This window comes from Polyodon spathula, chromosome 7 (genome assembly GCF_017654505.1).
Source record: "Polyodon spathula isolate WHYD16114869_AA chromosome 7, ASM1765450v1, whole genome shotgun sequence".
Taxonomy (NCBI): domain Eukaryota; kingdom Metazoa; phylum Chordata; class Actinopteri; order Acipenseriformes; family Polyodontidae; genus Polyodon; species Polyodon spathula.
Window position 1 is genome coordinate 17,872,577 of NC_054540.1, and position 12,279 is coordinate 17,884,855.

Here is a 12,279-nt window from a genome sequence, read left to right on the forward strand (position 1 = left end):
GCCCTGTCCGCGTGGATGTATGGTATAAGGCTGCAGCTGTGCTTTTTTGAGAACCTAATTGAACTGAATCATGGCTGCAGAGACAGATCCTAGCTCCTTGGCTTCTTTCTCCAAGTGCATCACCAAACACTTGAATCTGCGCTTTCATGTAGATTTCGACAGTCATGCTATTAAAGGGAACGTCGCTCTAACTATAGAGGCACTGGAAGACAAATTGTCTAGCCTGGTAACTTTGTCTATTTTCTTCTTAATACCGACTACAGTATATGCATGTAATTTATTAATCTCTAAATTAAAAGCAATAATATGTGAGCTATGTACAGTACATCAAGATCTATAGTATCAAATGCTTATTATGAGAATGTTTTTGTGATGCCTGCTTATATTGTGTGCCATTGTCGCTTTGTTATTGAATTACTGGGAATGAGTACGCTCAACAAACGCGGCCATCCCAGATACGAATCCTACTTATATGTGATTTCATTGCTGACTTTTAAATACATGCTGTTAGTTTTTGGAACAGTAAACTGCGTTAGGTACGGTAACGATAAGCACTGCCGTACCATCACGACTTTCTTAGCTTTATTTTGTCTGTCCCTGAGTTTGAAGCCTTAGATGTTTCTTGTTTGGCATATGACGTTACTTTGCGAAGTGCTGTCAAATGGAATTTACTGTGTGGTCGACATTTCCAAATGCAGACTGATTCGTTAAACCTCGAAGTATGAACTGTTTGAGCAACCACAACAGAAAGAGAATGCAAAAAGTTAAATACACTAAATTGTATTTGACTGTTAATCGCTTGTGTTAGGAAATTGTACAAGTTGAATCATGAAGCCCTTTTTGACGTTTAAAGCTGTTGAAATTTGATTCTCAAGTCATTTAAAAAGTGCTTTAAATTTCCTTAATGTTTTTATTAGTTTAACGTAAATTGTAAGGAAAACCAAACACAAGAGGGGCAAGAATCCGTACTGTGTACTGTGTATCACTATTAGTATGCATTGTGCTCAGTGGAGTTTGTACCGCTGTCAGTATGCATTGTGTTCAGTGGAGTTTGTACCATTGTCAGTATGCATTGTGTTCAGTAGAGTTTGTACCACTGTCAGTATGCATTGTGTTCAGTAGAGTTTGAAGACATTTAGAGAGTAAGCACATTTTAAAGAGTATTTTTTTCTTTTACTTTTACTTGTATTTACATTTGTAGCAATTACTGATTTTTAATTGTATAAATATAATTAATGCACACAATTTACATCTCAAAATAGATTACAATATATATTATAACATTAACAGAAAAAAAAAAAAAAACACCTTCTACCAGGTTTTTGTCCCCAAGACCAACCTGGACAGCACTGCTTCAAAATGATGTCTGCAAGGTATCTGAATGGCTGTGCAGAGATAAGTGACCATTCCCCCTTGATTCCCACCTTAAACTCCTACAGGGTCATTTTATGAGACTGTTTCTAGTGAAACATCAGCCCTCTGGGGTGTTTTTTGATAAGTAATCTCCTTCCAAGCAGTGACCATCGGTCAGCCCTGAGCTGTCAAAGTCTGTAGCTGCCCTTTGTGAAACAGACTTGCAAAAGGGAACGAGAGCTTTTACATATTACTGAATAGAAATGTACATCGGGGCAGGTGTTTGCAGAGCACATTCATTTGTCATGTGAAGGATAGCCCATTTATACAATAATGAGTGGTACACACAGCAGGTGTATCCAACTGTTTACAGTTTGAAATAATGCAAGGCCCTTTGGAGAAACAGTGAGGCTTCTGGGTTAACAATACAAAGTTCTGCCTTCAAAACTGACCTTTTGAAGCAGCACACCTGATAATGCAGCCTGTTGCCTTGATAAAATGTGGTGACTCAGGGCTTAGGCTAGATACTGGTGTGTGTGTGTATGTACGTAACACTGGCTTTTATGCCTATATTTAATGCAGTTTTTCACTGTTGTATTTAATGTACTATGCCCTGTATGTAATGTATTATGCATTGTTCCTCACTATCTTGTAAAGCACTTTGTGATGGTGGTCCACTATGAAAGGTGATAAGTATTGATTGAATGAGTTATAAAAGATTAAGACGCATTGATGTGTTTTAAAGCTGGAACGTAAACCTGCAATGTGTGCAATAATATTTGAGCCTTAGACTGTAGTCCTTTTGATCATATGTTTTTAAAGGCTGTATCAGTTGATGTGTTCTTTAGTTTTAGTAAATTCTTATTTTTCTAATTCTTTCTGGTGGCTCCTTTGTGTAACGTGTTATCAGATTTACTATCATTTGTGTGTCTTAAGCCTTTACGTCTTCCTCATTTTACATTTCCCTCTGTTTCTTTGACTTGTGCTGTTCTACATTTTGCTGTTCATTTTTGCAGTTTCACCCCTTTGTTTCTGTGTAGCTTTATGTTGTGTAATACTTGGCTATTCCAACATCTTTTACAAACATTAATTGTTTAGGATGCATTAGCTTTGCACAGCTTTGCCATATTAGTGAAGAAAATTGTTTTAAAAAATAAAAACATGAGGCAAATATTTATATTTATAGTGTTCTCTTTTTTTCAAGTTTAGTTGAATTTTTATGTTTGCCTTCAGATTTTGGACACAAAGGACCTGAAAATAAACAAAGTTACAGCCAATGGACAGGATGCCAAGTTTACTTTGGGAACGGCACACAGCTTCAGAGGCTCCCCCCTGGAGATCACCCTTCCGTTCGAGTTGTCCAGGTAAATGTGCAAGCAACAGCAGCTAAGTATGCATTTTAACATTGCTGCTTTGTGCTGTCAAAGCTTCTTTAGGCAGGAACCCTAAACTATAAACCTGGACGGCTAAGCCATTTATCGGTTGCAAAGCTCTCAGTATACACTTTAAAGTTCACACAGTACCGTGTGTTTTTTATTTATTTATTTTGTTCCGATCACACAGGCTTCACACACAGTCCTGACTGCAAGGTTTCCCTTGCCTTTATACAGGGGCTTATTCAGCCTTAACTCTGTTAATCCTGTGGCATTCTGGGAAATGTAGTCCTGCAGCTCCTGGACCTAAACCTTAAGCTTAATAGTATTTGCATGTTTAGTTTCACACAGTCATTTCTTAAGAATATATGTAACTGGGAGATCTGCCTTGTTTTAGGGGTCAGCACGTGATCATTGAAGTGTCTTATGAGACCTCACCACAAGCCTCCGCACTGCAGTGGCTCACCCCTGAGCAGACAGCAGGGAAAAAGCACCCCTATCTCTTCAGTCAGTGCCAGGTATGACACCTAGACCACACCCCCTTCCTTCAATACCACAGACACGGGCGCTGTGTAAATGTCCTCCTGCTGTAGATCCAGTATGCAAGTAACTGGTGCTGAACATGATGTGCAAAATAAAATGTAAAGATTTATTTATTTGTGTTCAATAGGCCAGGCCACTGGAACTGGGTCCCATGTCCTGTAATGAATTTGTTATTAACAAAAAAAAAACTAGATCTGGAATTTGATCTTTTTAGTAATTGCATGTCTCTCAAACTGGAGTGCAAATGCCATTGTTTTTTTTTTTGGTTTTTTTTTGCTGATCTCAATGGATTTAGTTGCTATCTAATGATAGGACAAAGGTTCCTGTACCTTAATCTGCAGTAAACCTGGCATGAAAATGTACTCTGATCCTTCATTATCAAGACTGAGCCAACCCACAAGTTAACTGTAACGCCTGTTTATTGCTCAGTGATGAACATTACAGCTGCTTTTATCTTGAATGAAAGGGTACATCAGCACTACATGAAAAATAAAACCATATATAACCAATTATAGCAGCACTGTGTTATTTCAGTATACGTCCCCAAAGTCTTAGATATAGCTCCAGCTGATCCAGAATGTTTGCAGAATGGATACGTATCTATAGCTAAGACTTGTTAAACTGAGCTATGCTTTACAGCTCTCTGGATCTAGATCATTATTTCTGTATAACTTGTTTGTTTCAGGCTACCCATTGCCGGACCATGGTCCCATGTCAGGACACCCCATCTGTGAAGCATACATACTATGCTCAGGTATGTTATTCTGAGAACACGACCCGGCCCTAGCATAAGCCAACTCTGTTATTAGGCTACAGTTGTATACCACAACACTTTATCAGTATACACTGTCTTATCAATACCTAAACAATACAATAGGAAACATTTTAGTCATTACAAAAGGGTATTCTATAGAGGCAGCAATGTGCAGTTGCTAAAAGAGTAGGTAGAAGCTTCCACTTCATTTTAAAGAGTCACAGGGAGGCTGTGGTTGGTGCAGTGTGTACTCCCAGCAGACTTTCCTCTAGGCTTCTCAAAGAAGTAGGCTTCTGTTAATTGTCACATAGCCTAAGATTTGATTTAAACTTTGGGTAACTATAGCACAGACTTACACATATTTACTACCCTGCCAACAGACGTGATTTAATCATGAGCCATCCTAATTACTCCTCTGATATCTAAAATGGTGCTGTACAAAATGTCCCAATATCTCCGTCAGTATTTAACAACCTTCTGTTCTTGTCGGAATTTTGTGTTCATTGTATTTTGGCATGTCCTTTGTGTATCAAGCTGAGACACGTTTTTGTACAGCCGTGTATTTGTGTTTATGTAACATTTAACATTCTACAGTACGTTTACAGTATTTAGGGTATTATATTTGCCATAACTGTAGTTTTATCATCATGTCACTTGGTTTATGTGTTGCTCAAAAGGGGTTTTCTCTTTGAACCAGGTCTCTGTGCCAAAGGAGTTGGTGGCTGTTATGAGTGCTGTCAGGGATGGCCAGGAGGCCGACCCCAAGGACAGCAGCAGGACCATCTACCGATTCAGGCAAGCTGTAAGTGCTAGAGCCCTTAGAGCAGGGGTAGGGTGACATGTATTTGATAGAATAGCTATTAAAGACAATAATTGAAAATTTGCCTTTTTTTTTTTTCTCTCTTCTCTCTCCCCCCATCTTGATAACACACATTAAGCCTTTATAGACCAGGCTTTTTCGGCCTGTCTATCGTTTTGCACCTGGAACGAAAGAATCGCAAAATAAGATGAATTAAACCTTTTGATGAATTGCATGTTTAGCACTATGAAACTAAAGATGTTGCTCTTTTTATGGTGGTGATCATTTTTAGCTGAACCATAGATAAACTAATAGTATGTTAATTGGTTGAGAGATTTTTCTAGGCACATCCTTTGGTAAGCGTGCAGACTGACATTTAAATACCACTGTTGCTGCTTTCATATTGACAAAGTTACAGGCAATGAAAGAGAATACTGCAAATAAACACAGCCCTTGAAGAGAGGGGGAATAATAATATAATGGCTCTTCTCTAGCCATTTAGAAATGACTATAAAGTAATTCTGAAGTTAGGATGTAAACAGAGTGTTTTTCGTCTAACAGTATGTTTTCTTATATAATAGGTGGCAATGCCGTCTTACTTGATTGCTATTGTAGTTGGTGCGTTAGAGAGCAGGTGAGTTCATGTATGCTTTGTTGGATTTGAGAATATGTGGTTCTGTTTACAGTAAGAGGAGGGTGTTATTTATTGTCGTAGTATATCTTTGGAAATTATAAGTAAGCTGTCAAGATTACTTGTCAATGTCTTGCTACAGCAGTTTGAGTTAAAAAAAATAATAAAAATAAAACAAAGAAAAAAAACACCAAACTTAATTCTGAAGGAAAATAAGTTGTGCATCATCTCAGTGTGTCCTAAGAAAGTTTGTTAAAGTCAGATCAGTCCTTCATAACTCTGTGGTCTCGCTATCTTGCAACAGTTCTGATTATTTCCTTGCTCCCTTACTTCAGCACCCGCCAATCGATAACATATGTTGCTTTGCCTCAATTGCACATCCTGTTTGCAGTCATACCAGCTTACCAGATCCAGCAGCAAAGCTGAATTTATACTGGCCAGACTGTACACCACTGTCGAGCGTTAGTTTTCAAGAAGGTTTTGAAGAGATTGTCTGTACTTCAAGGACATAACACTACTGCAAAAGCTTCCAATAAAATCTGGGGTGTTAACCTCCAGACTAAATTTTCATAAACTTCAGGCATTTTGCATTACCATTATTCTGGTAAATTTATTTATATACTTTTTCAGGTCCTCATTAGTGTAGGCAAGGCAACCCTAGAAACAATTTTGCATCTGTTCTGAACTCCTCAAGTATGAGTTTAAAACATCTGATTTTATCTTTTTATTTCACAGAGAGATTGGACCTAGAACTAGGGTGTGGTCGGAGAAGGAGCTGGTGGATCTGGCAGCCTATGAGTTTGCTGAGGTGGGTCATGTTTAAGTGTTTTAAAATGAATCTCTGTCTCTCTGATGACAACACATGATTAAACACAGACCTAATCGATTCAATTTCAAACCTGAATTTCAATTTTTTTTTCAGACTGAAACAATGCTGAAGACTGCTGAGCAGCTGGCCGGGCCCTACGTGTGGGGACAGTATGACCTGCTAGTACTTCCACCTTCCTTCCCTTTTGGTGGTATGGAGAATCCATGTCTCAGCTTTGTAACACCAACCCTGCTGGTAAGACAGGAGTCTTGTTCTAAACAAAATCCCTGTTTCTGTAAATAAATAAATACATGCCCTGTAAGGTTTATTTGCAAAGTGCTTGCCTTTAAATAATAAACAGGGTTTCTTGTCTCAATTTTTTTCAGTCTAAAGGATGTCGCCAATTTTTTTCTTCACATTTTTACTAGTTCCTTCAATGGAAGAGGATGTGGTGACTCTAAGCAGCCACTACAATTATAGATTTTTCATTTCCATACAGTAACATCCTATTGATATATGTGGATGAAATAGCTACAACAGGCTGGGTTATTTTGAGTGTGTAATAACTGGTGAATTGAGAAATTTCAAGTAAAATAATTTAGGATGAAAGATGAAAATGTCAGAGATTTCTTTTTAGGTTGAACAAGGGATAAAGTTTTTTGTTTCTATTTCAGGCTGGAGACCGATCCTTATCCAACGTAAGTAATCGTCTGCAGTTGTGAGTTTTAAACAGTCTGATTAAAAGCACACTTTGTTGTGTTCTAGTTCTGTCTAATTCTTATCGCAGCTCTTTGATTGTCGCTGTTTTTCTCTCTAGGTAATTGCACATGAAATCTCCCACAGCTGGACGGGCAACCTGGTGACCAACAAAACATGGGAGCACTTCTGGTACATTTTGGGGCAACAAGAACATTAAAAATACTCTGAAGTTTGCTGTATGTGCCTGAGGAGATAACACATATTGTAGTTAACAGTGATTTTTGAAATTGCAAACAAACTGGCTACATGCTGGCCATTATATTTTAATTGCAAACGGAGTAGATGGTGCCCCCTACTTCTTATATCACCTGTCCGGTCTGTACATCACTATGTGAGATCAACTTTGGTTCTGTTATTCGATCTGATGAAACCTCAATCCAGGCTGCTATGACTGCAAGAACTAAAACAGAAAACAGTAAGTAATCCCGCCTGATTAACATACAAGTTTGTTTCTCCATCAGGTTAAACGAAGGCCATACAGTCTACCTGGAGCGTATGATTGTGGGCCGTATGTTCAATGAACAGTTCAGGCAGTTCAAAGCTATGGGAGGCTGGAAGGAGCTGCAGGATTCAGTAAGTTAGTCAGGCTGTAAATGCGTGGAGGATTTTTATTTTTTATTTTAAATAAATACATTTTAAAAGACAACACCTTGTCAGGCAAACTGTTTATAACCACACATTGTTAGCTGCAAACCTGTACAGCAGGTGTTTGTCAACCTAAATAATTGTTTTCTGCTTTAGATTAACACGTTTGGAGCGAAGAGCCCCCTGACCAACCTTGTTCCTGATCTGAGTGAAGTGAATACAGATGAAGCCTTCTCCTCAGTGCCGTACGAAAAGGGGTTCGCTCTGCTTTACCATCTCGAGGAGCTGCTTGGGGGGCCAGGTAACCTGGAAGGCTGTAGTTGTGTATATGGGCCAGCTGTGCTGTGAAACAGGCCTGGCAGAAATTCAGTATTAAAAACATTTTGTTTATACAGCTTCCACTTGTTGATACAGAATCTTAGATTTGCCTGTACAGTGGATTTCATAAAGCAGAAAAATTCAATGAAAACAATTGATCGGGACCAAAACTTTGAAGTTCTCTTATTGGCTGATTTACTACAGAGTATTATTTAATTAGACAGTAGTTAAACCTGCATTTCTGGCAGCGCTTCTTAACAAACAGCGCCTCAGAAAGGTTATGTATGATTAGCAGTAAAACTCTTTACAGGAATGCCTCTGCATGGTTGCCTGATAATGGCAGCGTACAATTACTACATTGTTATTTTGTTTTTGACAGAGGTGTTTATGGGTTTCGTCAAGTCCTACATTCAAATGTTTGCCTATAGCAGTGTCACTACAGATGACTGGAAAAACTACTTGTATACATATTTCAAGGATAAGGTAGGGTATTCATATATTTTCATTCATCAAATAGATTAATACCTCTTTAAATTCAGAACAAGTACATAGCATTTCTTGTATTGTGATACGGGTTGTATTGTGCTCAGATTTTAGTTGGTTCACATCAGTATTTGTATGTAAACTAAATGCAGATAGTTTAGTTTACAGTATGAATTTCTTACCAGGTTGACATTCTCAATAAAGTAGACTGGAATGGTTGGATGCATACCCCAGGCATGCCTCCAGTAAAACCACAGTAAGTAAATGACTTTCTTTATGAAAAGCACACTTCTTGCTGGCTGGCAGTACTAGGTGTGGATGTGTTTCATTGTATTTGGTTCACTGTAGCTAGTGTTTTATTCCAGGACTTGCTGTAGTAAACACACGCTTTAGGGATGCCCATTGTGTGCTTCCTGAAGCTCAGTAGTATGTAATGGTTGGTATGAATGTAATTTAAAATAAGGAATGTTAAGCAGTAACCATGGATGTATTTCCACAGATATGACACAACATTAGCAGATGCCTGCATTGCCTTGTGCAAGAGATGGATCAAGGTTAGCATGGTTTTCATTGTGGATTGCAGTTTATTTACCAGTGTTGGCTGTGTGTGTTTTGTTTTTTTTATTGATTTATTTTTTTGTTTTTTGAACACACATGTACCGTGTATAGTATGAATAAGCGAAGTATGTTGTTAATAGACATTGATAACGTCTTGGCTTAAGTTTTCACATTTTCAGGAGAAAGACTAAATATGTCATTTTTTATTATTTTCCATAGAAGATATAGTCCAATGGTTTGCCATAATATTAGGATCCTTGCAAAGTATTGGTGCCAAATAACAACAGCTATGATATACTCTGTTGCATTAAAACCCCAAAAACACATTCGGTATCTGATGACAAATACAGAGAGCAGGTCAATCCAAAAAACACTGACTTCTAAGAGCACAGTGATCCCTAAACAGAAACCTTATTTATGTATTTCCTATAGTTGTATATTCATGTATTTATTTGTGTTTTCCTCAAGGCAAGCGAAGCTGACTTGAGCTCTTTCAGTGCCGCTGATCTGCAGAAGCTGTCTTCCCATCAAGTGATTGAGTTCCTTGCCCTGTTACTGCATGAGGTACTGTGTGGATTTAGGCTGCAAATTGTGTTGGGTCATCGTAAGTCTTGTATCGCTTGATTTTCAAGGTGTTATGTTTCAGGGTGTGAAGTACTGGCTGGTTAGTATATTGTATGTTACGCTTCTAAGTTTAGCCGTGAAAAAAGGTTTGATTGTGTACAGCACAATCTGTCGTATCCAATCCTGTAAATGCAATACCCTCTTTTACCCAATGGCCCAGTAGCATGTGTCATTTACACACACTACTGCTAACTGAACAGTACTGATGGAAACTGATTTTAATGCACATTTTGTTATGGGTTTAAAACAGTAAATTCAGCTCTTGGCAGGACAGATATTTTTACATCCGATGGATCCCTGGAACCAGCTCAATGGGATATGACCCTAATCCTTTATTAATAAGCACTTTATTAATAAGCAAGTAACGTTATTGGAGCCAAGTGTGAATTATGTTAATACTTTCTTCATAGTTTTATTTAGGTGTGTAACCTGAAACTTTGGACTTTCATACCAAGTTGTTGTGTTTTTTTTTTTTTGTTTTGTTTTTGTTTTTTATGGAGGACCTTTACTGTGGTTTATTATAAATCATTTCTGTTTGTCTATTACAGGACCCAATTCCTCTGTCGCATGTCAAGAGGATGCAAGAGGTGTACAACTTAAATGCTGTCAAAAATTCTGAAATACGATTCAGGTGTGTACAGGTGTTTTAGTTTTTTCAAAATATGTTATGTCTCTTAAAGTGCTGGGATTGCTTAAGTACACTCTGTGTACAGTACAAACAGCTGTGAATTTACATAACACCACTGTTTATATCGTTCAAATAGTCCTTTTTTATGATTTCATTTTAGATCAATTGAATTTTCCTATGTGAACTGTGTGTGTTTTGGGTCATGCTGGTGTACTGTAGCTAAATTTAAATAAGTTTTGGTTGCATTTAAGAATATTGAATCATCATGGAAAACTCAGCATGGTGTTTGCGGTATTGTAATTACTGAGAAAAAAACTACTGTCTGTCAACATATATTTTGTAGTTAACATGTTCTAAAGCTAGTATCATTAGATGGTGATATATAACTATATATAGACACACATTCAGATGTGAAATGGAGAACGTTTGTGTTTGGTATTCATTATTTTAAACTGCTCTGCCAGTTCATCAAGTTTAATATGAATTTGTGCTAAGTGTGTGATAAATAAACATTAATTACATTCAATGTCTTTAACATGGAATATCTGGCCCAATCATATACCATACTATTGGATGTCTTGTAAAGTTGGGTTATGTATATTAATACATGTTAAATATCTGCTCACCCCTCAGTTATCTGTTTTGGATGATGTCACATGAAATATAGCCATACTGTATTTAATTACATTCTATTATTTTGCATTTGCTGCAGGTGGCTGCGTGTTTGTGTCCTTGCTAAATGGGAGGAGGCAGTCCCTCTGGCCATGCAGATGGCTACTGAGCAAGGAAGAATGAAGTTTACTCGCCCGCTTTTCAGGTAGAGCCTCTTATCGGATTGAATTGTTGGTAGACAAATATTTAAATGCAGTTTCTCAATTTAATGATCAGTTACAGTAACTGATTTAGCGTCTATAAACTTATAGGTATTATTATTATTATTATTATTATTATTATTATTATTATTTGGGGTTTATGTTGTGATGTACTTTATTTGTTTTCTCCTTTGTTTTCAGAGAGCTGTACAAATTTGACAAGTACCGTGAGCAGGCTGTCAGTACCTTTCTGAAGTGTAGGTCTAGTATGCACCCAGTCACAGCCATGCTTGTGGCCAAGGACCTGAAGATTGACCACGGGAAAACCACTGCTTTCTAATGATTGGCTTAGACGTGCAGCATTGGCTTCCTCACTCTTGGCAGCAGCGCTTGTATTAGTGTAAGCTAAGGGGAAGTGACTTTGACCAGCAAAAAATTCATGCTGAATTGATCAAGGTTTTTCTAGCTTTGGTTCACCAGTCTTTGCAAGACTGTCTGATGCAGAAGATACAGATTTGGCAACAACAACAGCAAGCTTTTAATCACAAAAGAATGCGAAGGAGTGGGTGTCAAGCCCCTGATCCTTTTATAGAACTGATTTAAAAAAATAAATAAATCAAGTTAAATGATGTCCCAACCCAAGTGATCATATCGCAGCTATTACAATGGTGTTGACTGCTTTCCAGTGTGGATGATCAGCTGAAGTGTTCCACTAACTGAATGCTTGTTAAACACATGAAATAAAAATGCTTTTGACTCTTGTGGCGGATGTTTTGTGTTTTGTATCACAAAGAGATTGAGAAGCAAAACTTTAATTAAAATCCACATTTAGACACATTTCACATTCTACTATAGCTTAGGATGTAAAGCAAAATAAAATAAACTGGATCACTTTTGTTTTTCCTTTTTTGTTGAAATTTAAAATCTGTAGTAATAGACCAATGGTATTTGTCCCATAAGTTCTGAGTTTTGCCACAAGAGGGCAGACATGCTTCTGCAAAAGAACCCCAATGAGAGGGTCTACATTGGCTACTTATGGCCTGTGGCTGTAGACCAGGGGTGCCCAATCCTGGTCCTGGAGGGCAGGTGTCCTCCTGGCTTTTGTTCCAACTGTCCCCTAAATTAGTTTATTGGACCAATCAAGCCCTTATTAGAAGCTTAATTGGTCCAATTAAGCAATTTAGTGTACAGTTGGAACAAACACCAGGAGGGACACTGGCCCTCCAGGACCAGGATTGGGCACCCCTGCGA

The 12,279-nt window shown here is 37.9% G+C and overlaps 1 protein-coding gene across 1 annotated transcript; it reads left to right on the forward strand.

Moving 5' to 3' along the window:
• Positions 1 to 11,789, forward strand: LOC121318281 (leukotriene A-4 hydrolase-like). The gene is made up of 19 exons (XM_041254787.1): positions 1 to 226; positions 2,587 to 2,717; positions 3,124 to 3,244; positions 3,955 to 4,023; positions 4,721 to 4,825; positions 5,404 to 5,456; positions 6,189 to 6,261; positions 6,376 to 6,516; positions 6,936 to 6,959; positions 7,079 to 7,149; positions 7,482 to 7,593; positions 7,762 to 7,906; positions 8,303 to 8,406; positions 8,592 to 8,662; positions 8,906 to 8,960; positions 9,433 to 9,528; positions 10,137 to 10,219; positions 10,929 to 11,033; positions 11,230 to 11,789. Exons 1-19 carry the CDS (start codon positions 71 to 73, stop codon positions 11,366 to 11,368), a joined length of 1,854 nt encoding a protein of 617 aa, XP_041110721.1. The 5' UTR covers positions 1 to 70; the 3' UTR covers positions 11,369 to 11,789.
• The last annotated feature ends 490 nt before the right edge of the window (positions 11,790 to 12,279 follow it).